Source organism: Python bivittatus, unplaced genomic scaffold (genome assembly GCF_059951505.1).
Source record: "Python bivittatus isolate LINGU-HERP-01145 unplaced genomic scaffold, Pbiv_v1 ctg000080_np1212, whole genome shotgun sequence".
In the NCBI taxonomy this organism is placed as follows: Eukaryota; Metazoa; Chordata; class Lepidosauria; order Squamata; family Pythonidae; genus Python; species Python bivittatus.
The window spans coordinates 60,489,309-60,516,861 of NW_028277035.1; the positions used below are offsets into that span (position 1 = coordinate 60,489,309).

The window sequence follows — 27,553 nt, forward strand, 5'->3', positions numbered from 1 at the left end:
TTTCACCCCTCGCCGTTCAACGTGATGCTTTCTCCCCTACATCCCTTCCTGGAAAGAAAAAGTCGTATCTGCAGAACTTAAATCGCCCTCGGTCGCTGAGGCCTTTCCCATTGACTGCTCTGCTGAGTTCTTTGACTACCCGGAAACAGCGCTAGCAGCGCATTCCCGGGTTGCGGGCACCCAAGGCTTGCCAGTCGCCAGCCAGGTGCTTCAGTCGTTCCCAGTGCGCATGTCTCTCTGCTGCGGGTTCCGGGTTGGCGCTTGCGTGGAATGGCTGGCCGGCCGTCAGCCTTTCTTTTGGTCAGGCCCATTGGAAGGCGGCTCCTCCCCTCCCATTCCCTTTCCCCTCCCCGGCAGCGCGGCGGCGGCGGCGGCGGCGGCTGCTGCTACACCGGGTAGGTTTCTAGTCAGTATGGCCGCTCGTTCTGCTGGGAAGGTAAGAGCGGCCGGGCGGCCGGGCGGCCGGGGGGCGCTGAGGCTCGTTCGTCCCGCTGTCCCTTCGCCCTGCGCGCCTCAACTGAGCTGAGAAACCCCGCGAGGGGCGGTCGAGCCGGGGCCCGGCTGAGCCCCGAAGGCTGACCGGGTTTGTTTTGATTTTACAGGTCGAGGGAAAGTTTTCGTTGACGGCGGCCGCCTGACACCCCGCTCGGAAGGCGTCCGGCCTCCAGGCCTCTCCCTGGGCGGGAGCGGGGCAGAGCTCCAGCAGGCGAGCAAAAGGCGCCTCAGGAGGGAGTGAAATCTTCCTTCGCAGCCACCTGCAGTCCCGACTCATCGACGCCCGCGGTTCCACCGGCCTTCGTCCTCCCTCTTTCCTGAGGAGATTCTGCCGTCGTTTGCCCCGAGACCTCCTCAGCGAGGGCCGCCAGATGGGTTTCCCCCCTTTTCCCGATAAGTTATCTGCGTTGGTTTAGACCCTCAGTAGAGGGACCCAACACTCCTGCTTTCATCAGTCGTCGGCATCTGGCTGATTAGCCTTCTGTCCGTTTCTCTCCACTTGAGAAGACCACGTTATTCAGTGGCTCAGATATGTGGCCAGGTGTATTTGCAATAAGATGTATGGGGAAATAAAACTTGCATTTCCTTAATGATTGCGCTGGGGCTTCCGTTGGCTCCTTGAAAATTGGAGTCTGGGCCTGTGCTGCCTAGTGAAGGGGAGAACCTGCTTTTTAGTTAGGCATCCTCCCATTCCTGACCCTGCGCTGATGTGTGAAAAGATGAACAGCAGACTTATCTCTTACCCCTGACTTGTAAACCTCTTGAGTCTCACTCCCTGAAATTTTTATTGTTTCTCTGGTGAGGAAAAGCTTAGGCAGTGATTACGGAAGAGAATAGAGCGCATACATCCCAAACAAGTATTTGTGTGTGAGTCATTCACTTGGATTTATAACTATCTCCACCTTAATTTGAACAAGTTTTGTTTCTCATTGGAGTCATCATATGCTTGTTCACATCTTTGAGGGAGATGGATTAATGTGGAACTTCTTAAACTTGCTACAAGCCTTATTAAAGAAAACAATGGGGCTTCTCTATTGGATTATTGCCTGTATTAGTTCACAGACTGAAGGTATGAGTTGTTAGATCTTGATGGCAGGTAATGTTTGTCCTGCTTTAATGTGAAGTACAGTGGGAGTTCTGCTTATCAACTGTGGAGGGGGGCTTGGATCAAGAAGAGTTTCTCTTCTTTCCTGGTTGGTGTGGCACCACATATCTATCCTCAATGCCTTCAGCCTTGGCTATCTTTACTTGCCGCCCGAACTCTCATCCATTTCAAGAACGGCATGTCTACCTGGATGAGCCTGTCAAAATTGGACGATCAGTGGCTCGATGTCGACCAGCTCAAAATAATGCCACCTTTGACTGTAAAGTCCTATCTAGGAATCATGCACTTGTCTGGTTTGACCACAAGACAGGAAAGGTAAGACATTTTAAATTTCTCAAGAAAATTATATGAATATATATGTTTCTTTGGTTTTGTTAACTCTTTGAAGACAAATTTGGATTTACATGTTTCAAATTTTATGAAATTTTGCCCAAGGCAATGGTTTTTAAGAAATTATTTATCAATTAGTAGAACATATTAGCCGGTAAAGTGTTTAAAAATAATGGTTGCATTTATTCTGATAACAGTCTTCTCATTGCGCTGTTGTATAGCCAAAACTGGGAAATGGCTTGTATGCAGATATTGCACATCCATCTCAAACAGTACTACTGACTTATTATCTCCAACACTGTTTTAGTACTATATAATCTGATGTCTGAAGAATAGATCAGATATTTCCATGCCTGATCAGAAGTACTTTACTCATTGGTTCTCTAATCTTTTAATTTAAAAAAGAAATCAATTTCTATCTCCAATATCAATGCTTTGCTGGTTTCTTGGATTATAATGTGGTTTAAAATTGGACTAATGTTCCAGTTTTTTAAAAATTGAATGTTGTAGCTAATGATGCAGCTAGTTTTTGCTTGTCACTCTGAGGAATGCGATACTCAAGTGAAGTAGTTTTTAAGTATTCTGAAACCATAATTAAACCTCCAACCTTATATGGCATGCAAATGCACATTTTATTGGGGGTTCCTTTGGGCAATTGTCATATTCACCTTTTATAAAATATAGTTGATTGGATCTAGAGCAGTCCATCTTTATTTGGTTTGTATGTTTTTTTAAAAATATATTTATTTAAGCAAGAATATTCCAGTTTTAACAATACACTATTCAGTTTTAAGTAGTTAACACACACATTTGGAAATACCTATATTGTAGTTTACATTAGTACAGTAATGAAATGTGTACAGTGGGTTGTATCCAATCTAAGTTTTTTAAATCAATGAGACACAAGGTAGTCATACCTAAATTCTCAACTGACTGACTTTAGTGTGTCCAAAGTGTGACTAATATCATCTAAATGCAAGTCAGTCACTTCCTGAAAGATAGCTCTCAGGTACAATGAGAAGCCCAAGTTTCTTTTAAAAACATTTTCTGTGATACTGAATTGGGGTGCATTAGCATTACGTATCATTTTAGCTTATACTGGAAGTTTTTCTGGTAAAAGCAGATGCTCTTTAAATGTTAAGTATCTCATAGTACCTACTTTTCTCAAGTAGAAACTAAAATAGGACATTCAGATGTTGTAATATGGTCAAATAAATGCTTAAATTATCCAACTTTTAAATTACATTCATTTAAAGTAGTATTTTCAGTTACTATAATATGCTTTTGGTGTGCTGTCATGTATTAATACACATTTTTTTCAAAACTTTTTTACTCTTGCTTTTAACTGTTTTTGGTGATGGCTACTAATTAGTATATCAGCAAAATTACCACCTGGCACAGTATGGCATGGGCATGATAAGAATGTTTATTTTCCTGTACAATTGAATACGTTGTAACATGAATGTCATATGACTTTAATGTAGAGAAGCTTGTATTTAAGATGCACATTTACAGTTCAAAATACAGAATCCAGTCACATTTCTTGTAGTATTGTAAAGGTCCCACTTTGAGTTATTTTTAATAAATAAGGCACAAAATATTAACATTGATTAATTTCTCTCTAAAGCCTTTCTTCAATCCTGAAGTCAGTCTTTCTAGTTGGACCAAATATGCTGAAATAGTTTAAAATATTGTGTGAATTTTCTAACTGGAACATGACATGTGTCTCCTGATATTATCTTACGTTCTGCAAGCATGTCTCTATATCTTTTACATAATTTATTCTATATATTATTTTAAACTATACTAGAGTGTTACATAATGGCAAAATGTTCAGCTGAGGCAGAGTTTTGAATTTTCATTTATTTTGATATATGACTGCATATAGATATACTTTTGCTGGAATTTACAGGTGATTTGTTATTGCTTACTAAGGATAATGTTTCAATATGGCTACTACAATCTTGGAACAAACAGGAGATTTTGCATACTGTGCTTTACTTAGTTGTTCCTTCTCACCCCAGATTCAAGTGGATGCAGTTACTTGAAGTTATCTTCCTACTGGCTGTCAGAGGTATTTGTCTTAGTTCACATTGGGTAGGTGAGCAGTGCTACAAATGTATCCTCCTTACCTTTGCCCTTTTGAACATAATGCAATATTATGCCTAGGAACTCTTGAAGATAGGAATGGAGAACAGCAGAGCTACATAAGCAGTTGTAAACAGTTGAATTTGGGAAGCACAAATATTGTGATGGTTGAAATGAGATTGAGAGCTGCTTAATTTGGGTATCTGCAGGATCATTGTCATCCTTAATGATGGCCCTGAAAGATAGTATGGCCACACTTGTAGTCTATTCATCTGGCACAGTCACAATAGTGATAAAGAGTACTAGGTACTACCATAGTTTTAATTAACAGAATCTTCTTTAAGATTCCTGATATTGTACAAGGGTAAAAAGACAGATTTAATGTTGTTATTTCAAGTCTGTGGCATGCTTTCTCCCCTGCCATCCCATTGACCTCTGTGACTTCTAGCACTAGAATGATTCGTCTAATCTGTATTCTCTATTGTGTAGCAAAGATGTTGGCAGAAAGGTGATCCTTGCTATGCTTCTGTTTATATACTTAGATGTCTGTCAAAGAATGAATGCAGTCTGGGTAAATTTAATATACCTTGTGCAATTGTGTACTGTGACCAGTAGTCAATTGCTCATTAACATGACTATAATGACTCTGGCATATCATTTGTCCATTACTAAATATTCTATATATTACATCTGAACACTTATGCACAGTAAATTAACTCTAGGTCAGTGTTCAAGCCATTACCACATTTATGCTGAAACTGGTGAATGGTAAATCTGTTTATAACTATTAAATACTTTAAAGCTGAATATGTCTGATTTAGGAGTATTAATGGAAACACCTAACATGTAATGTAGTACAGTAAATATCTTAAATGGTCCAATAAAATTTTATAGTTTATCAATAAATCAGACTAATTATTCTGGGATAAAAAGTACAATATTTTGGTCAGATTTAATATGTGTTGCTAGGTGTTGCAAAGCATTTCCTTCTCCAGACATTTAATGTTCTCAGAAGCAGAGTCTAGTTAGTAATTTACAGAGAAAGCATTAGTTACAAGAGGAGAGAATTGTTCCTGTTACATTAAATTAAAATAGCTTTACTGTTAACAGTATTTTATTTTAGAATTTGGAAGTGAAGTGACATCCGCGATTAATAGCTGGAAGATGTTACTGCCTACTAATCAGGATTTTCCTGCAGAGATACTAATGTAGTCATTGCTGCAGAGCTAATACCGTAATTGTTGGAGGTACTCCAATACACTCACATAGCCTTAGTTTTCTTGAACTTGGACATTTTCAAGTAATTTAATGAAATTTTATATATACCTCAAAAGTTCACCTTTGAGCTTTCCAGTGTTGATTTCAAGTGGGCATTAGCATTTTTAATTAACATTAACTCAAATATTAATTTACAGTTAACTATTTGTGGAAGCATTTCAAGGCTATCAATTTTAATATGCATCCACTGTTAAAACGCATGTGTTAATTTGCATGTACATACATAGACATTGGAGAAGAAGAACTATTCCCAGAGATAATCTTAAACAACTGCTCAAGGGTAAAAAAAATCTGTTCTTATGGCAGTGATGGACAGATAAGACAGAGGTAACTTTTAGGGCCCAGGAGCCATAAAAATTTGGTATAAAATATAATTAAAAATAGTTTAAAAGATATTGGTTAGTTGTAGTAGCTACCGAAATAATCTCAATGCTTTCCAGTTCCATTAATTTATCATTATTAATCTACAATCCCTTGTCCCCTGGCCAGTGATGGTACTGTATGTGCAATATGTGTGCTCCAGCCTTCCCTGGACATACCAGCTCTGCCGCACCATTTAGTACTAAAAGAAAAAGAAAACCCTTATTAATCTATATGCATAAAGTTTTCTCTACATACACTGTTCTACAGGCTGGGCTTTTGCTAGTTTATGCTAGAACCTATGAAGAGGCTGCTTTAGTTTCAGTCCACAATCAAACATGAAGAGCTGAGTTTGATGATATGGTTTGAGGCCCTCCAATGAGTTCATGGCAGAAATAGAATGTATGTAAATGTATATTTCTTGTGTCATAGTCCAGGAATTGATTCCGTTAGATAAATAAAAAACATTGAAATGAGCTTTGTGATAGCTACTCGGAATAGAAATGCTTAAGTTTGAAGAAAGATAAATATTTTAGGGATACATAACTTGCTATTTTTGAGATTGGTAATTTTTTTCATATTAATCATAGTCACTTTAGTTATACATTTATTTATATATCATTTTTCCACAAATGCATTGGTTCAAAGCCCGTATGGCAATTTAAATTGCCATACATAAATATAACTCTTGTTTTTCTTCATATTGTATGATACAGTTTACATACAAAATATAAATATACTAATTATCTTAACTCATTGTTCATTCAAAACATAACGGTGTACAAATGAGAATTACAGAAAGTAATACCTGATAATATTGAATATTATTGATATCAATATTGATTTGTAATATTAACAGCACCAGTGATTATATTATTACAAAACATTTCCTTCAACATTTTACACAACCTAACATTAAGATTCTGTGCCCAGTCCAAACAGGAAATAACAGAAAAATGAAGCTCAGCAACCACAAGTACTAATCCAGCCCAACCTCATGCAATAGGAAGGTATTATTATGGAGGCATTCAGTGCTTAGGGTGGTGCAAGACAGGTGGAAGCAGTCAAGTCCTGACAGCAAACACAGAATATCTTTCCTACTATCCTTAATACGGTAGCTCAGCAGGCAACAAAATACATTTGTAATTACATTGTTGTCAAATGTTCTTGCTTATGTATGTATACACGCTGGAATATACTGAGGTAACAAAAATTTGAGGTAATATTAAATTTAAGTGGAAACATTAGCTGACAGTAGTTAATAGTTAACCATAGACATTTACTACAAATTTTACTACAAGCTTTTACAGGAGAGAAGAAGGATATATTATTATGCCTGCTCTGTACAGTTATATCAATACAACTGACTTATAACTGTGATAGAAATAGTACTTCTGTCAGCATTGGAGTACTACTGGATCAGCTTCAGTATGGTTGGAACGGCCTGTTTTGAACTCAAAATCATGAAATGTTTTGCACACTTTTAGTATTTTAATTTTGTTACAAATTAAGGGAAAACAGAAATACCTTTATATTCTGATTTGCCATGTTGACTAATGTTAGATATGGAGTACCCTGGTATATTATTCAACATTTGGTACACTGAATACCTGAGTTTACATATCACACACAACTATATTGTGATATGTTTAGGCTCACACATTGTACTGCTAAAACTAATTGTAGTTTATGAACAGTGGGTTCATGACTTAGCACTCTGCATATAATCCAACCAATTGTTTTATCAACAAACCAGAGTTAAACAAATTGCTGTAGGTTAACTTCATATATTGTATTAAGCTATGATTTTCAGCCATGGTTTATTGAACAAACTGTAGTGGCTTGGTTTGCACATAATAGTAAACTGTAAGCCAAGGTTTACAAAAAGCTGGTAGTATAGTAATCAACTTCAGTCACAAGATTTTGTGAGATCCAGCTGCTATCAGCAATGATGAAGAGATGGTAGCTAATTAAGTCATTGTGAAGTTATTTGAAAGGCATTATGTTATTTAGATATGCATAATATACAATAATGGTTTGCAGATGCAGGTGCAACCAAGACCTGCCTGTTGTGAAGAATGGTTTGCAAATGAACATTGGAATTCAGTGGCAAGGATCTGCCCAAGTTGAATGTAACAATTCAAAATTGTCCAGAGTACCTATATCCAAGAACTATAGACTTCACTTGGGATTACAAAGGTACAGTAATTTGGATGAAGTTCAAGATTCGGATGAAGTTCAAGAAAAGTATAATAGTGTGGCTCTAGAGATAAATTGACTTTGGACTCCTTGCTTTAAGGTTGGCTAATTAAGCCTCTCATGGAGAAAATCTATGTTGTTGCTAGGAGTTGAAAATGACATGATGGCACATAATCATCATAATCAATTAAACCTCACAAAGACCGTGGTTCTGAATCATAGTTAAAACAAATGATATAATAAAAAGCTCACAAATAATGCTTTAACTCAGGGATTTCAAACTCAAAATGTCATGTATGAGAGCTAGTTCATTAGTGCAAAGATAACAGCATTGAAGCCTTTTTGTATGTTGATACAAAATTCCCTAGCAAGTCAAAATGAGGAAAATGAAGAGTATCAGGATAGTCCATTAATTATACTTTTAATAAATTTATATATGTATGTATGAATGAATGTATAAATATATAATAATAAAATTTAATAATTATAATTTAATAAATTTCCACATTTATTTCAGAAGAAAATAACTTTTTAACCATTTCACTTGGCAAGTTATCTGGCAGCATTTTTCATTAACTAGAACAATATTTGATTTTACATCTGGAGATAATGGCAAACTCAGTGTTGCTTGCAATTATTCATCAGTCAGCCATGATGTCAATGTAGATTTGTTAAATTTTCAAAGATGAGAAAACCTGGTCAGGTATATATGGTCAGGTATATATAGGTTTCCAAACATTGCTAGTATCTTTGTAAAAGTAGTGTGTAACTTGGGGTTTTTTTTTCTGGAAAGAAAATTGTAGAAATCTGGAATTCCCACATCCATATATATATACCTCTGATTCAAAATGGTGTTACACTCCTGGCCTGTTTTCCTGTGCTGAATTTGCTAATTTTACTGTTTTTCTGTAAGGCACCCTTGGAGAGAGAAGGAGTATGACCATCCCACAGCTACAACCAGGGGTCGGAGCTGCTCCCCTGTCATTGCTGCCGCTGCCGCCGCCTCCTCCTCTTCCTTGTTACAGCTTCAGGGAGGTGAAGCTCTGCATTGAGGCACTACCATAGCTAGGGCTGGGATCTGCTTCAACCTCCCTAGTTCCTCCTTGTGCAGTTCCATGCCTGAACAGTGAGTTGACAGGCCATTAACTTATTGGCACACCACAAGATGGTGCTGGTCCACTATAATTAGAAAGCTAGATTTTCAGTTCATAAGACGTTAATAAAGAAGACAAATCTTTTGAAAAACAGTCTGAAATTGCACAGAAGGTCCTACTTCCCCAGGGAAACAGCAAGAGAATGAGGCTTCTAACACACCCGGGCAAAAGAAATGCAAAATTAATGCAGTGTCTAACTAGAGCAGCTATCTGTTTCTTAGAGTTAAGCTGAATTATGTAGCAAGGGTCCTTTGTTTCTTCGTCCCTAGACCTACCCTGTGTTCTTGGGGTAATTCCTCCAGCCATTTATCAATGCTGTCGGAGGGTACATTCCTCCTGCTTTCCAAACTCAGGCACAGAAACTTCTTCCTCCAAATCTCCAGAGTTCTGCCTTTATCTTTTCAAAGGACAAAACTTTTTCCATTATCTAGGAAGGGGAGTGGTGGATGGAATCTCTTGAACATACATGATAAAGGCCATGCCTAAGAGAAGGTATGTATTCAATCTCAGACACTGCCTAGACTAGCAGGGAGGCTGTAGCATTGTGAATGCTGGCTGGCTATTCACAACAGTAGTATTTTCTTAGTTGTGTCTTTTCATTATTTATAAAATCTATAAATATAGAAGCAGCTTTTTTGGAGAACAAGATTATGCCTTCCAAACTTCCTTTGTATGAGAATATAAAATTTCACTCACTTTTACAAGACATTATTGTATGACTAGGGATTTTGTAAAAATGATTTAGCTATTAACCACAAACCTTGCTCTTGCTGAATCTTCTCTAGGCTTTAATATTTTTTAAAATGTTGATGTTTGGCAAATGGTGTTTTAAGTTGTAGAACTTTTTCCTCTTGAGTTTTTCTACTGATAGTGTCATGTTTTTCATACTGCTTCATGTGATAGTGCTAACAAATGTTATTTTCTTTGGAAACAGGAACCATTTACTGATAAATAAAGCACTGAATTCACATTTTATTTCTGTGAAAAAATATACATTCTCCCCATTTTTTCTTCCACAGTAATTTTCCTCCTCATCCACCTCCTCCTTCCCCCAAATTATTGACACTGTTAATGCCTAATCCTAAACCATATATCATCAATCCATTATGTAGCAAATTGCTTAAATGGCATCTAAAGATTATTTCTGACTTAAACTATTATGATAAGAATAGAAAAGAATAGTCTAGAGTTTTGTGCAGATGTACTGTTCTGTTTCTGTATTTTTTCAGTGCTGGTGTTGACTAATAGTATGTTGTACTTTCTGAATAGCAGTGCTAATATCAGCAAAAACTAACACAGGGGACAATACTGGCAGAATCTGCCTGCAGCTGGGGTGTTCAACAAGATGCAAAGGGGTTGGTATGATAGATTAGCCATGCATGTTCAGTAACACTGATAGCTGCACAGTGATTGTTTGGGGTTTCTGTTGACATTGGAGTTGGGCATGTGGTGAACAGCTCTTGTGTGGAGATAGATGGAGTCACCTCTCCATCTTGCTTTTGCTGGAACTACTCCTGGCTTGTTTCCCTTGTGTTGGGGTTGCTAATTTTACTACTGCTTCACTGTGAGGCACCCTTGGAAAGCAAGGGAGTATGACCATCTCACAGCTACAACCAGGGGCAGGAACGGCTCTCCTGTCATTGCCACTCCTCCTCCTTGCTATGGCTTCAGAGAGGTGCAGCTCTGCACTGAGGCACTGTCACAGATAGGGCTGGGACCTGCTCCAACCTCCTTAGCTGTTCCTTGTGTGGTTCCATGCCTGAGCAGCAAGTTGACAGGCCGGGGCATTTCATTGTGACATTAGCCTCTCTTGCCTGAATGCTACATTTCTTGTTCTAAATCCATAATAGGAGGAGCTATGACAATGGTGGTAGGAATTGGAATTGTCCCTTGGTTTGTCCCATCTAGGGCTGCGAGTTTGACATTCTTGCCATGCTTTTTTGTCAGCCTGATGACAGACCGGCAAGCTGCTTTTCCAGCCATTGCTCTCTTGCTGTATATGAACCACACAAAATGAGTTGGAGGGTTGCATGAGGCCATGGACCATAAGTTTGAAACCACTGCTTTAATCTAATAATTTATCTTGAGGTGAGGATGCATCAGATTTGGACTATGTTTCCTGCCTGAATTTTAGAATGTTGGTTGCTTGACTGAGGTGATAACATGATAAACAGAAAGACATCTGTATTTATCTAGACTTCCAGTGCTTTGTATGTTACAGTAGGATAATTCTGCTTAACTGAATGAAAGTACAGAACGTTAACTGAATGAATGTACAGAACTTTAATTACCGTAAAGACAGGTTGTGTAGCATATTTCCCTTGAGAAGTTTGTGTGTGTGTGTGTGTGTGCCTGCACACACACACACACAAACTTCCCAAAGTACAGAAATCATCAGGGATGAATCCAGTAACAAGGAAATAAATTGCAAGTAATGATGTCTTTTGGAGCAAGTTGTTAGGACAAAAGGACATAGCAGATAATGATTTTATATGCAGTTGCTTTCATTTTGTAACATATACATTTTATCAAAAAGTATGGGTTTCTGCAAGAACCTGATAAGGGCAAAGTCATTGAAAAGTGTGGGGTGGAGGAATGGGCCTCAAGATATACCATCAAATGTTTTTGAGGAGAGGCGTCACAGACCTCCTGGACCAACCCATATCTCCTCCTTCCTCTGCAAATAGCGAACGTTGTCTTATCACCCATGAAACATTCAAAGATTCACAATACAGTTTTTTTTTCTCCCCCTGTCAATTATTAAGAAATAACTGCTAATAGCAGTGGAACTTTAGGAAATAGATTTGTTAGATACAATTGAAAATGGTATGGGGGAAGGAGCGTATTTCTGTATATTTTAGCATATAATTTATTCCAATAGAAGAGAATATCTGTAGCTCAGGGTTGAATTGTAGAGTTCTTGGTGCTCTCTGAGCTTGGCTGTTTCCTTGCAGTTACCCAGCTAGGTAACATCAGTGCACACTGATGTTACCTAGTTGGGTAATGAAATGTCTGCAGACAAACAACCAAGTCCAGAGAGCACCAAGAACTCCATATTGTTTATTCTCTGAATTCACATGTTTAGATTATATACAGGTAGTCCCCAGTTTAAGAACAAGTTCCATTCTGAGGTCTGTCCTTAAGTCAAATTTGTATGTAAGTCAGAACACTATTATTGTATAATACTGTATAAGTGATACTGTGTAATTAACTTGAACCACTGTGTATTTAACTCAAATTATTGTGTATTTAACTTGAATTTTGCTACAGTAGTCTCCCTTCTTTACCATGGGTCATCCTTAAACCGGGGACTACCTGTAAAAGTTTTTGCTTAAGATTTGAATGTTCTTATGTTTTTAAATTGTATCTAAAATATATAATTGCCTGTAAGTAGTCAAACATCTCTGGTTTAAGGATGACCCATGGTTAAGAATGGAGCCTACTGTAGCAAAAAAGTGGGATATAAAATTAATGTTAAAGGAAGATGAGAAAAAATCAATACACTTGCGGCTCAGTGAAGACAGCCAAATGCTTACTGGTAATGAAGAAAAAAACTATTTAGCTTCTAGTTTGGTTAAGTTTTATGTGTTCTACCAGGCAATTATGAAGAACAGAATAAAAAGAATTGTGGTTTGAGATAAAAAGAAACAGGGAATACTTGTTTCCTTTGAATATATTCAGATTTCTAGCCCAAGACGAATGACATCTTAGGGTGATGTAGTAATTTGTTGATCAAGTCTTTATGTAGTATTTTTGAGAAATATTGGGAAACAGATGAAGAGTTAAATGACTGGAAGAGGACAAAAATTACTCCTGTCTTTAAAAGGGGGAAAGAATAGTCAGGGATTACAAATCGACCAGTGTAACATTGATACCTGGGAAGATTTTAGAACAGATCATAAAACAATCAATCTGTAAGGAGCTTGATTTTTAAAATATTTTATTACTAGATTTTTAGCCCACCTAAAATTCAGGTAGCGTATATACCTAATGCTCCTGCCTCCTATTTTCCCCACAGCAACAACCCAGTGGGGTGCGCTGAGAGAGAGTGACTGGCCCAAGTCACCTGGCCCAAAGGCTCTCTTACCAATTTTAGCTCATTTTTAAATGATTATTTTTTTTAGTAGACTGTGGGAATGTTATAGATGTAATGTTTCTTGATTTCAGCAAAGGATTTGAAAAAATTCTCCATGACATTCTGATTAACATGCTAGTTAAGTGTGCGCTTAATGGTATGACAATTTAGTGGATACATAGCTAGCTAATAATCATAGTCAGTGGCCTGTTTCCATAATATGTAGGGTGGGGCTAGCATGTTATGATAACACCAAAAAGGAATTAATTGACTCAGTCAACTAACCTCTAGGACTTTTAATTTTAACTCAGAACAGATCCGGTCATGCACTCAATTAAGCTAACTTCACCCAGTCAGTTACGTATGTTGCGAAAACACCTAAACCCAGCTAGTTAAACTGTTTTGCATTCTTAGTACACCAAGAGAAAGAGCAGCTGTGAAAGAAAACTCTGGTAGAGAATTAATTACTAAGGCTCAGCAGTGCAGAATATAACCCCCTAATGCTAATTAGCTATGGTGGCTAAATTTGTTGCCTGCTAGTAATGTCGTGAAGCCTTGAAAGTCTTTTTCTGGTGTAGGGGTTCGTGGGATACTAGGCATTTCTTGAAGAAAGTAGGAGAGGAATATCTATTCTCTGATTATTTTTGACTTAGTGATTGTGATATGTGTGGCCAGAACAATTGGTAAGATGATTGATTCAGTTAGTGGCTAATGGGCTTAGGCTTTCTGTGGGACCAGAGCCTGCAAATGTTCTTCAGTAGTTCCTTATCAAACTGGAATTAGGCATTGAACGAGGTGCCACAAGGTTAAGTCCTGGGTTTTAATGACTTAGAAGAAGAGGTGATCTTTGACCTGTTAAAGAAGTGGGCTGGAAATTAAATTTAATGGAGACAAATAAAAAATTCTTCACTTAGAAAACAAAATGTCAGGTATAGAATTGGGGATATCTGGCTTAACAATAGTACTTGTAAAAAAGTTATTGGGAAAGTATTTCATGGCAAACTAACTATGGTCAGCAGTGTGATGTGCCTGCAACAACAACAAAAAATAAATGCTGTTTTAAACTGCCTTAACAGAAGTATAGACTCCAAATCATGGGAAGGATTTTTTTTTCTTTATTCTACATTGGTTAGACCACACATTTAGTAATGTGTCCACTTTTGGACACTACTTAATGAAAATTTTAACTTGGAACAGATACAGAGAAGGATAGCATGGATGATGAAAAGAGTCTGTCAGTTCCGTGAAAAAGTGTTTGCCTCATTTTGAATTTGGAGTCTGAAGGACTCAGAATTTGGCTTGGAAAACTTTGGCTACCTGCACATTCCTGGCTTATCTATAAAACTAACAACCATCTTGCTGGTTCGTAGAGAAGCTGTTCTTAAAAATGTTGTAAGAAGCTGAGGGCATGTAACTGTAATATAGGAAACATGTAACTGTAATATAGGAAACACTTTTATGCTGGTTATTTACAGAGCCTAAACATTAATAAGCTGTATCTTTATTTTCAAAATAATGCAAAAGAGTAAGTCATATTTTCAGTTATTCTTCCTATTGTTATAATGTCAGAATGGATCTATTCAGTGCTATTAATGCTATTTGTGATGTTTTCTTTGACTGGCATGTTGTGGTAGATTTAGTATGATAAAATAGTTATATAACAATGTAGTTAAGAAGAAACTCAGTAAAAAGTAACATTTTAGCAGTTTAATAAACCTAAGAGAATTTCAGGGGCCTGCCCCCAAAACACTCTGCCAGTCTCCTTTCCTTAGTTACCTGCTATAATTACAAATATTCTAGCCTTTTTACAAAAATAAACATATTCATTGATTTACTTTTTTGCTACTATGAGAACCATTTATCTGGAAGGTAAATGGATAAAATAAGCAAATATCTACTGCCCTCCTGAATTAAATATCACTTGATACAGTTTTCTAAATTTAAAAACAAATTTTTTTTAGGATATTATTGGTTTATACAGCCTTACATTTAATGTTAAGTAATATCTTGCTCTTATGTACAGCTTTGTGTTATAATAATTTTAAAAAGTGTTTGAAGTACATAGAAAACACAATGTAAGGTAGTGACTGCTGGCTTAAAAACTTTTATAAATAATGGAGGAACGAACAAACCAAAAACAGAAATACCAGTTTTTATAAAATTCAAATACTATGGGACCATGTAATTTTAATTAAGAACTACAAATCAAATATGATATGTAGATTTTAAAAATTGAACGAAAATATATAATACTTGATAAAGCAATTTAATGGCCAATTGCTTGATAAAAATTCTGCACACTGTAGTTGTGGTTTATTTTGACTCCCCTGAGTCAGAGACTCAAGGGCCTGGCCCAATGAGTAGTCATCCTTGGGAACTGACAGACAGTCAACTACCCGAGGCAGACCAGGAAGACAATGAACAGGAGCAGGTAAGGATAGACTCAGATGATGAGGGGCCAAAACCTGGAAGGGCACCTCATCCCAGGATACACTGGCAATCTCAGAGAACAGAGCAAAAGCAACCTGCCCGCCTACTGAAGAAGCAAATACAACAACACTCCTAATTGAGCCATGTCTGTACCTGGGACTACTTATGTGCATCCCTGTATTCTTGTTCCTTGCTCTTTGTTTTGGTCTTGAACCAGCTGGTGGAAATCCCTGATGTTTGGAACCTAGACTGACATGAATCATTCTAGTTTCTCTGCCACTGTCTTGCCCCATTTTCCTGAACTTTCACATTTTTGGCTGCATACCTTCCAGTTCAGCCTCTTGTCTCTAAGGGCTACAGCTCTGGACTGGACTCTGTGGACCTCTTGCTCTGGACCCCAAAACTCTTCAGTGCTGTAAACACAAGTACAGGGGAGATGATTCATCTCCCCCTGCTTGGGTTATAGCTCCTGAGGAATTTGCAGCATTAAACCCACTTTGCAGTTTTTTGGAGTAAATCAGGCAGCAGCTGGTAAGTGATCTCTGCTCAAGCTTGACTCCAGGACATTTGGACCACACCTGATTCCTAAACCATCCAATGGCCCTGGGATCAGGGGATCCTATGATTCCAAAACTGTTGTTACATTTCACCCCGTCTGTTACAAGGAAATTACAGTTGTGTCATGATAGCCCTCAAGTTGGATACTTTGGTTTCTTGTTCTGGGAGACTTTTGATGGCCCTGTGTCAGGGCTGACATCAATAGATATGCAATTTCATGTCTAATCTATCCTCAAGCCAATCCTCCCCCAGGAAAACCAACAGGACTCCTGCTGCTATAATCCATGCCTTCTAGACCATGGTCAGCAGTGTTCCTAGACTTCATCACTGACTTATGAAAATCTGGGGGGCAAACACATTCCCTGTGGTAGAATTAGTGTACAACTTGGGGGTTCTCCAAGACTTGCAGCTCGTGCTCAAGGAGGAGGTGCTAGCTGTGGCCAGGAAGACCTTTGTATAGTTTGTTTGTTTGTTTGCTTATTTATTCATTCAATTTGTATAGCACAAATTGTATTAGCCAATTTGTATAGTTATATCTTGTGTGCCAATTGTCCACATTCCTCGATTGGGAAGTACAGCTCATGGTCACCCATGTTGTAGTCACCTCTCGACTGGATTATTGTAGTATGCACTACATGGGGCTGCCCTTAATGAGCATTTGGAAGCTTCAGCCTGCTCTAAAGCAGTGGCATGTGCAGTATTTGACACACCACAATATGCTCATGTGACACTGCTGCTACATGAACTACACTGGTTCCCAATGGGCTTCTGGGTACAATTCAAGGTGTTAGTTGTCTCCTCTAAACCCTATGGGGCCAGGTTACTTGTGGACTGCTTATACCCAGTGGTTTTTGTCCATCTCTCTAGATCTGGCAGAGTGGGTATGCTCTAATTCTCATTTGTGAAACAGTATCACCTGATGGGCCACAGGAAGCATGTCTTCTCTGTCATGATGCCTGTTTTGTGGAACAGTCCTGCTCTGAGATACGGATGGCCCTGCTTTTGGAAGGCAGTGAATATCTGGCTTTCCCCCCAATCACTTGACCTGGGATGTTGATGGAGCTTTGGCATGGCTGTGGTTTTCTTGATATGTTGAGAATGTAATTTTTAGGGGCCTGAACCCAATTTTTTTTTAATTGGCTTTGTATAGTTTGGTTATGTTTTATTTCTGTTCGCTGCCCAGAGTTCCTTTGATAGATGGACAGCTGTATAAATTTGTTAAACAAACAAATTTTCAACAGGAGAACTGGGTAGAATTCCTACACCTACTGGAATTTACATATAATAACTCACAAATATGTCTACGCAATTGACATCATTCTTTGCAAACTTCAGATACCTTCTCCAGTTCTTTCCTTCCACATACCCTGCAGTATCAGTTCCAGCAGTGAACCATTTTCTGCAAGAACTGCATGCATTGCATCAAGTCCTCCACAACTATCTTGTACAAACAAGGGAAGCCTACGAATACTTTACAAATCATTACTGGCAGCCAGGTGCTTCCCTGTCAGCAGGTGATTTGGTGTGGGTCTGAACACATCACTTGACCTCATAGCAAGCTTAAAAAAAGTTGGATCATTGTTTCATTGGACCCTTCCCTCAGGTATTTTGTCAATCATATGGCCTTCCATGTAACACTTCCTCCTTCCCTAAAGATACACCTTGTGTTTTATCACTCATTCTGGTCCCACTATTTCCTGTAAGCCCTCATCATTGGCCCACACCTCTGTCATGCCAAATTCTTATATGGTGTGTCAAAGTGGTCAAAAACTTAGATTCTCAATGGTTTTGGGGGAGATTCTAGTACCTGATTGACTGGAAGGTTTCTAGTCCTCAGGAACAATCCTGGGAAGAACAAATCAGGTGCATACTGCATTGGTATAGCAGTTCCATTGCTGCTACCATTAGAAGGCCAAGCCATTGGCTTTGGGAGATAGGGCCCCTGGGGAGTGGGGAGGATGGTGTTATGGTTTACTGGTGACTCCTCAGAATCAGAGGCTGTGGGGCCTGATCCAATGAGTTGTCAGCCTCTGGAGCCAGCAGACAATCAACCACCTGAAGCAGACCAGGCAGGAGCTGCTGAGAACAGATTCAGATAATGGGTCAGATTCTGGTAGGATGCCTAGCTCTGTATGCACTGGAAACTCCGGAAAACAGAGTAAAGGTGATCTGCTCAGCTATTTAGAAAGCAAGGACAACACCACCTATGAGAGACGGTGCACAATCTGGAGGTCCACCTAGATTCACGACTTCTGTTCTTCGGGCAGGTGGCAGTCGTGGCTAGGAGGGCCTTTGCACAGCTTTGTGATGTGCATCAGTTGCACCCCTTCCTGGATCAGGAGGCTCTGTTCACAGTCACTCATGCCCTAATCACCTCCAGATTGGACTAATGTAATGTGCTGTACATGGGCTGCCCTTGAATAGTATCCAAAAGTTTCAACTGGTGCAGAATGTGGTAGTGTTGGCAGTTAATTCTAGCTTCTAGCAGAGCACATATCACCTCTGCTTTGTGAGCTGCATTGGCTGCCAGTCTGCTTCCAGGTCCAATTCATGGTGCTGGTTCTGACCTTTAAAACTCTTCTTGGCATGGGGCCAGGATATTTGAGGGACCACCTCTCCCTGATTACATCAGTGTGCCCCATTAGATCTGGCAGGGAAGGCATGTTTCAGGTTCCATCAGCTAGGGACTTGCTTTTGGGGGTCCCAAGAGGTGGGCCTTCTCAGCCATGGCGCCCTCCTTGTGGAACATTCTCCCCCCGAAGTTAGGCTCGTTCCTTCCCTGCTATCATTTAGGAAGTCCCTCAAGGCCTGGTTATGTCATCAGGCTTGGGGGGTCTTTGGGAACCAGAGATATTCTTAGATAGTTCCACTGTGATACTATTCTTGCTCTCTCCGTGGGGTTTACATTTTTTATTTTTTTGATAATATTCTTATTTTAATAATTACTTTTTATCCTTTTATAATTATTGTTTTTTATCTGTTTGCTGTAATTCAATTGTTGTACGCCACCCAGAGTTGCCTTGTGTGAGATGGGCAGCCAAATAAATGAGAGAGAGAGAGAGAGCGCGAGCGCGAGCGCGTGTGCACGCACCACACTTGCAGCTGGAGCTACTTACTTGTGTTTCTGTGTCCTTGCTCTGTACTTGGACTCTAGGCTTTACTACCTGGACTCTTTTGTGGCAATCCCTGGTGTTTGAACCCTGTTTCTCTGCCACTGCTTTGCCCTGTTTTTCCAAACCTGCATGCCATTGGTTGCCTGCCTTCTAACCCTGCCTCTTGTCTCTAACAGCTACAACTCTGGACTGGACTCTTGCTCTGGATTCCAGAACTCTTCAGTGTGCTTTGGCTCTGCTGGCACTGCATGCTGTTCACTAGGCAAGATCTTGCCTTCATTTCTCCAGGAGTGTGTGTGACTATGCAGCCAGACATTCTTCCTGCCTTTTTAGTTATTTGAAGTACAACCTCAACATTAATTAGTTGCAATTTACTGTGTTTGGTTAGTCTAGAACAGAACAGTATTCCAGTATATTTAGAGGGCATTGAATTGAAGAAACAGGACTTAAATTTCATAATTCTATTCCTTTTTCAATTTTTAGATATTATTTCATTCCATTGAAATAACATCTAAAATACTGAACAAAGCTTGACTAGATATGATAAGACCTGTACTCCTTTTTTTAATGGCTAAAATTCATATACAGTTTTCTACTATTCTGAGGCAAGAAAGACCTCAAAATATGGACTACACAGCTGGACTTCAAAAATGTGAATGATCACTAGGTATAAGAAAAAAGGCACAATTTTTTTTAAAGTTTTTCAGTTTCCATCTAAGCTTGGAAAAAAAGGGGTGGTACTGTTTTAAGTGTTGCCTTAATTTTAGTGAGTATATTTTTAAACCAGCAGCATGTTGTTCTTTTTTCCACACTTGCATGGAAACCTGAAGAAAAATTAAAGCTCTTTAAAGAATTTATAAGTGTCAGCCCTTTGAGGTAGTCCAGAATACAGAAGTTTGAGTGCAACTATACTTTATTGATATAGGCTATAGTGACAGGAATCTTGAAAGCCTAACTATGTATTCTCTTCTCTCTCTTTTATACCCCAAGGAGTTAGGGTGCCAATATGAGTTTATTTTTTATAGTTTCCTCATTTCCTGGGCTTAAAAATGTGTTTTTGTTTTTGTAACTATTGTAGTTTGCCAAGTTGTGGCTCTCTACAATAAGTCATGTATTCATTCAATAGTGTTTTGGAAATGTTAAGATTTCATTAAAAAATTATAATTGTGTTTTTTAGGCATAATTTAAGATATTGGTTTTAACCTTTAAATCCATAAACAGTCTAACGCCTTACTATAAGAGGAATTGCCTCTCCCATTAGGTATTTGTCTGGATGGTAAGAATGGAAGGTTCCTTCTGAAGATGGTCCTGTTTTAAGTCCTGTTTATTCAGTACATAGGAGAGGACTTTCTTCTGCATTGTTTCCAGATTGTGGAGTATACTACCTCAGGAACTGTATTTAGTCCCTACTCTTTAATACCTTAAGGTGATAATAAAGATACATATTTTAGCCAGGCCTTTAAATGTTAGTGGTGTTATTACTTGTGTTTTAATTGATCTATTTTTATCTTTTACATTTTGGACAACCTTGAATGGAATGGAAGGGTGAGATACATATCAAATAGTTAAATAAATATATTGTGACATAAACTTTACATTTTGTATAGAATTGTTTTAAACTGTTAATAAGCTGTTTTGGATTATATATACTTTAGATACATAAGTAAAAATTATATCTTATTAATACCAAAATGTAAATCTATGTTTTGGCAACTTTTACAGATTTTATTTTATAATTAAGTTGCTGGCTAAAAGACTGATAAAATAACCCAGAAATCAGAAAGAAGAAATTCAACTTTTGTGATGTGATATGTCCTTTACTAATGTTAGGAAAAACACTGAAGTACATTTTAATACATGGTCATTGCTTGTTGGATACTATTGTTTTAGGAGTGGCCTTTTAGGACCAGAAGAACAATTTTATGCAGTATGTGTTATATCCTTTGAAGCATCAGAACAGGCCAGTGATGGAAAGGGAATATTGATTATTATCTCTACAAAAAGAAGCGAAAATTGAAAGAGCTGTATCTTTCAACATTTTTCAGTGTTACATTCTATTTGGAAAGAATTCTCTTCCAACTATGTTTGGTTGCTGATATAATACAAGGAAAGAAATCTATCATGAATTTATTTTTACTGATTTAGAATGAGAATGAATTGGCAATGGCAAGTAAAAAGGCGGGGGCTAAGAAATGCCAGAGGGAGCAAACATGTTAAGTCAAAGTATATAGTCAACGTAAGTAGCTGTACTGTATAGTTAAGACTTACATATATCTAATTGGAAGGCCGGAGTAGGGAACTAGAGCCAGCAAGTTATATAAGAATTTAGATAGCAAATAAACATAACCAAATTATTCACTGTTGGCAAATTTGCAGGCAATAGAAGGAACAAGGTTGATGAATCTAGGGAAGGAGCTGGAAGGGGCAAATGAAGACTGTAGGGCATGAAGGTGTAAAATACAACAGTGGCCTACAACTCCAAACAAGAGATCAAGCATTGTTTTGAAATAGATGACAGCCATCTCAAAATGGCTCAATGTGCAGTTCAAGTGCTATGGAATAAGGCCGTGCTTACTAGGTGTGCCTTTGGGAGGCCTGTTGTGTTCAGGGATAGCTGACCCAGTTTTGATTCCTAATCAGTAGTGTACTTAAGTCTAAATTTTGGGATCTCAGGAAAAAAAATAGAATGTTAGCTGCTGACATGTTTTAGCTATTTCTGTAAAAGTTACAACCTATGGCCTTTTCCTTGAAGTAAAGAAAATTTCTGTTAGATGGAGTTAATCTTTGAGTAGCTCATGCTGGCAACAAAAAATACATATACTGCAGTGTTAGCATCTTTAATAATTGCATTCATTTTTATCAGTTCAGACCCCTTCAAACACAATTCTAAATTTTCTTTAAAAAAAAAAAAGCACACATTTGTCTTACTGTAAAGCTGAATAGCTTCCTTCTTCAGAAATATTTTATGAATAGTTAATTCTTAAATATATTACTATCCAGCACTGTGGAGATAATGCTGGACTAGAGAAGCTTTTAACTTGATTCAGCAAAAGCATTTATGTTCTTATTATAAGATTTTTGTTTGGCTTACACATGAGATAGCATGGCTAGACAACAATCTTTATTACATATTAGGAAGAAGCCACTAAAACAATGAGAGCTGAATTATCAGTCACATTGTGTTATTGTTGTCACAAACAAATATTTGGATCACCTAGTTTTCTGCAGTGCATGTCAAGAAATAAGAATTATTTCTTGTCCAACCTGCTCTTTTAGCTTAAACATCTTGCACTCCCTTAGAATAAGATTAAATATTTCACTTTGACTATGACTGACAAATATCCTGTTAGGAGTCTTGTTTTCAAATTATGAATGTCTTTGTGTTTATGATAATATGAGATTCTTTGTTATTTTTGCTACAACAGCTAGCAAGGCTGGGAACTACCATAGTAGGCATTTCATTTATAGAAAGCATTTAATTAATGCACTGGCCTGGAATAGGTAAGATTCAAGGTTAGCAGTCAACAAATATTCCCTGCCCCAAGGAAAATTGTGCCATAGTTTAGTGACATTATTCTGGCACCTAAGGCAGAACACCTCACAAATATCTTTTCTCCTGTCAGCAAAAATAATGATAATGAAATATCTATGAATTTGTTATTCTTTGATGACATCAAAAAACCTAATGCGTAAAGCGGTTATTTTATTCTGCCAAATAGTAGAGCCAGCCTACCCATATTTCCTTTAATTTTACAAAGTTAAATAAGGTTAAATAATACAAAGTAAATGATTCAACTTATATAAGAATGAACTTCATCATTCCACTATGAAATATACATTGTTTTTCTTTTAACTTATTTTCATTTTCTTACTCTTACAAAGTTAGTCATTTAGCCTCATATTCCTTCACCAATGTGTTTGCAGGTAGTAGCACTTGCTGACCTTGGTTGATCTCAAAAAAAGCTAAGCAAGTCAGATCTCATTAGTATTTGGGTGGGAGACCACCAGGAAATTCCAGGGCTGTAAGCCTAACTGGGAATTAAACAAAATGCTAAAGAAGGCGGTGGCAAACTGCTTTCATGACAGTGAGAAGAAAATAGTATAGATATATCCGTGAAGTCAGCAGAAGTCAAATTCTACTTGAAAGAAACTATTTTTGCTACCCTTTCCATATCAGTAAATTCATTAATTCATGTTTGATAATTTCAGCATCCTTTCAAACAGTCACTTGATGTAATCAAATATTAGTGCTAATGTAGATGGCTACTGCATTAACTGGAACCTCTTTTCGGTGATCCTTGGAATTCCTTGAAATCATGCTTCGGATATAGGGCTGTAATTTCAAGAGAGATGAAATTTCCTGCTGCATTTTATCAGAATCTAACCAGAACAGGGTTCTAAGCTGTTGAAAAAGCTTAACATGCCTAAAATAAAAAACAGCCCCCTTGAAAATTTTAGCTCTGCCTATTTAAGAATATGATTGTATCATCTTACCCCAGTAACCCCTTCATAGCTTCCTTTTGGAAAGAGATTCTATTGCCTGCCTACTTCCAGGTTGGCAAAAAGTTACCCATTCTGGTAATAATGTGTCTAGTGATAAGTCTTTAAAATTCAGTATTTTTAATTAGAACCTTAGAGTTGGAAAGAACCTTAGAACAGGAGAAAGAGCTGCTACCAAGGTAACAGTCAGATAAAAGGGGTTTGAGTTCAACCCCTCTATAGTTTACACAAAGATAAGGGAGGGCATTCAGACTTGGAAGATTCTGTTATTATAACTTTATATTAAAAGTAGTACTGATCTACATGGCATTGGTTTCCTATCCTGGTCTATCTTGAAGGGCTGACAGTGGCTGGTTTCAGTTGGTATTGACAGGCGGGGCAGGGAGACATTCACACTTGGCCCTCTCTCCCCTTTTAACCTCTACATGAAACTGCTGGGTTAGGTCATTCATTGGTTTGGGGTCAGATATCATCAATATGCTGCTGTTACCCAATTGTGTACCTGAGGAGACCAAACAATGCTGTCAAAATCTGGAGGTTGTGTTGGTCTGGATTGGGAGGAATAGACACAGGCTCAATCCTGACAAGATTGAATGGTTATGTTTATTTGGGCCACTCAGTTCTGGGGATATTCTATCATTGGTATTTAATGGGTCACACTTCCCCATTTGGGACTTGTGTGCAATCTGAGGGTCCTCTTGGACTCACAGCTCCTTCTCAAAGAACAGGTGGCAGCCATGGCCAAGAAGGTCTTTGTACAAGTTCATCTAATACCCCAGTTGCTCCTGTTCCTGGAGAACCTTCAGATAGTCATACCTCATGGTCGGATTACTATCATGCATTCTACATGGGGCTGCACTTGAAGACCATTCAGAAGCTACAGCTGGTCCAGAATGCAGCAGTGATAGGGGTGTGACATTGTGCTCTCATCATCCCACTGCTCTGTGAGCTGCACTGGTTACCTGTTGGCTTTTTGTTGTGGTACTTATAATCTCTAAAGCCCTCATGGTATGGGCCCTAGCTAGCTGAGGGGCTGCTTATCTCCGATTGTTTCTGCCCATCTGGTAAGATCAAGCAGATTGGGTAAGCTTTGGGTCCAGTTGATTAACAATGTGATATTACAGGATCTAGGATCCTTATCTGTTGTGGGACCTGCCCTCTGGAATGACATTCTCTCCCCCCCCCCCAAGATTCCTACTGCCCCTATAAGTTGGTTTTGGGTTTTTTTTGCTGTTTTTTGAATTAGTCTTCTGGTGGGCTATGATCTTTTTATGTATATTCTTTTTTTTTTTTACTTGGAAGCCACACAGAATCACTGACAGCCCTTCAGATATTCAAAGGCTACTATTGTGCCTCTCCTTAGCCTTCTCTTCTGTAGTCTAAATGTACCCAGCAGCTGTAACCACTCCTCACAGGACTTGGTTTCCAGTCCTCTCACTATTCTGTAAGCCATTCTCTTAATTTGCCTCAGTGTTGACATCTTTTTCAGATAGCAGTGCCCAGAAGTGGGCATAGTATTCCAAGTGAGGCCTGATCAAGGCAAAGTAGAGAGAGGCAGTTGCTTCCCATTCTTCTGTTTGATACATATCATCATGTCTTTATATCAGCTGCACCACTCTGCTGTCTTTTGTTCAATTTGTGATATATTACAACACCCAGATTATTTTCAGTGTACTACTGCCAAGTCAGGTCACCCCCATCCTATATTTGTTCATTTCACTGATTCCCCTACCCATAGGAATTTACATTTCTCCATGTTAAATTTCATCTTGTTAGTTATAGTTCACTGTCTAGATCTTTTTGAGTCTTTTCTTTCTCTTCTAAAGTATTAGCAAGTCTCCTAAGTATTGCATAAAATATTTAAATATTAATAGATAATTGCTTTGTCTGAATCATATGGCCAATTTTTGTTGGTCTCATATACTTTATATAGCTTTGTTAATGCTTATTTGTTTGTGCTGCAATTTCTGGCAGTCTTGGAATAGGTACAGCATAAAAAATGGGAAAAGTAGATGTTCTACTATTCTGCAAAACTGTTTATAAAGTTCTTATAAAACAATGCCTATGAATACAAGCCACATCCAAACTGGTTGGATAACAAATATACAGTTTCACCACAGTCAGCCATATGTGTTAGCCTATATTTTTCATCAATTCCAAAGGAAGCACAATGATGCCTTGGCAATATGTCAAGAAATTATAGCTCTTCTCCTTAAGAAATATTTGTTATAATGGAGTATAATCTTGTTTTCTAAGCTATTTTTGTTTTGCTTATGAGGGAGATTATTCAATTAAAGAAGGACATCATTTTCAAGATTCGTCCTAAGTTGTGTTTTTGCATTAAGAAATTAGATCTGTATAATTCTTTAGTTTTATACAGACCCTTCTTTAGTTGCCTCTGTTTTCAATTAATTACTCATATTCCTTGTGGAATGGTTAAGTTGCAAAAGACAGGATGGAAAACGATTACATAAAGTCAGCAGTTAAATAGCAAATCTCTTTTAAAATCTTAATATATATGGTGTAATATAAATATGTTTGAAGCTAATAAATATAGCAGGGATTCATAGTGTGTTGCCAATGGACGGTTATGTTCAAACAGATTTGGTTCCCAATATGGTCTTGTCATAAAAAAGTCCAAAGCACATTGGTAAACAAAAAACTGGCATGCTGTAAAGCAACTGAATCTGACATTTTTAAAAATAAGATTGCTTCTGGGGTGCAGAAAACTATCACAATATTTCTTAGTAAATAAAAGTAAAGGGGACCCCAATCTAATTTTATGTTATCCACCCAGTTGGTTGAGTGGCTATATAAATTGGATAAATAAAATTAAACCAAATCCAAACCTAGATTTTTGTTTAGGAATGTACCTTCCAGAAAAAAAGTGAAAGTTAAGCTAAGAGAGAACATTGTAGGATCTAGAGCGAATTATGGGACGCTATATCAATAGTTGGCCTTTTTAGGTTTTGATGCACACAAGCTAATCTGTTGCTATCACCTTAAAAGATATCCAATTTAAAAATGTATAGTTCCCCCCCCATCTTCATGTAAACCTAGGATTACTGTTGCTGGTTTGTTGGTTTTCACTTACCAAGGTGACAGTTAGGAAAAGGAGTGAGCTGTCCGGAATATTCCTAAATAGATCAAGCAGTTGAACCAGGATGGTAAGATAAACATTAAATCCTAAAAATTAACACTTATCTATATGTATGGATAATTTATTTTATTTTTAGTATTAGAATAAAGTTTATTAAAACATAAAAGGTTTGTAGAATATGGCTGCATTTTTATAATACTAAAGAAGTTTGAAATGTAAACTGAAATAGGTTTATCATTCAGGACAAGCTAAATTTCTTATTTTTATATGATCTAAGAAATTAAAACTTAGATGCAAATTTCTTATTACTAAAATACCTTGCATAATGATAGTTCTTTATGCCCAATGCTGGCCAAATTTTGACACTGTAATTATATCTTGAATTTCTTTTTAATATATTTATTAAATTAATAACCTACCTAACAATTGTCATGCTTAGTAAAATACAAGATAAAATACAAAACTATAATAAAAATGAAAACAAATAAATTATAAGCATACCCATTAAAGTAATGAAATAAACACCACCCACTAATTAATATCCATCAATATGTCTTTGCTTTCACTGGGAAGGATATCAGTGATAAAATTAGTGTGGCCTCTCTTGGCCAAACTTCTAGTCTGTGGGAGATTTCCTATAGTTATGCTCTGATGGTGGCAGGAGAACAAGACAGAAAACCCATGTTTTTTTTAAATCCTGACATGGTGTATAGTTTTACACATGTTATACTTAAATAATTCTGTTTAGATTCAGCGTAAGCATCTCAT

The 27,553-nt window shown here is 37.7% G+C and overlaps 1 protein-coding gene across 22 annotated transcripts in view; it reads left to right on the plus strand.

The window, feature by feature from the left end:
* The first annotated feature begins 244 nt into the window (after positions 1–244).
* Positions 245–27,553, plus strand: part of SLMAP (sarcolemma associated protein) — a 100,298-nt gene continuing 72,989 nt past the window's right edge. For 10 of the 22 annotated variants that reach the window (XM_088134211.1, XM_088134213.1, XM_088134223.1 and 7 more), the window contains exons 1-2: positions 246–395; positions 603–1,915. In XM_088134211.1, coding sequence (XP_087990337.1) covers positions 1,718–1,915 — 198 coding nt within the window. In that variant the 5' untranslated portion in view covers positions 246–395; positions 603–1,717. Of the gene's footprint in view, positions 437–602; positions 1,916–27,553 lie in introns of all 22 variants that reach the window. The other 12 variants (XM_088134207.1, XM_088134210.1, XM_088134209.1 and 9 more) reach the window with 3 other exon arrangements.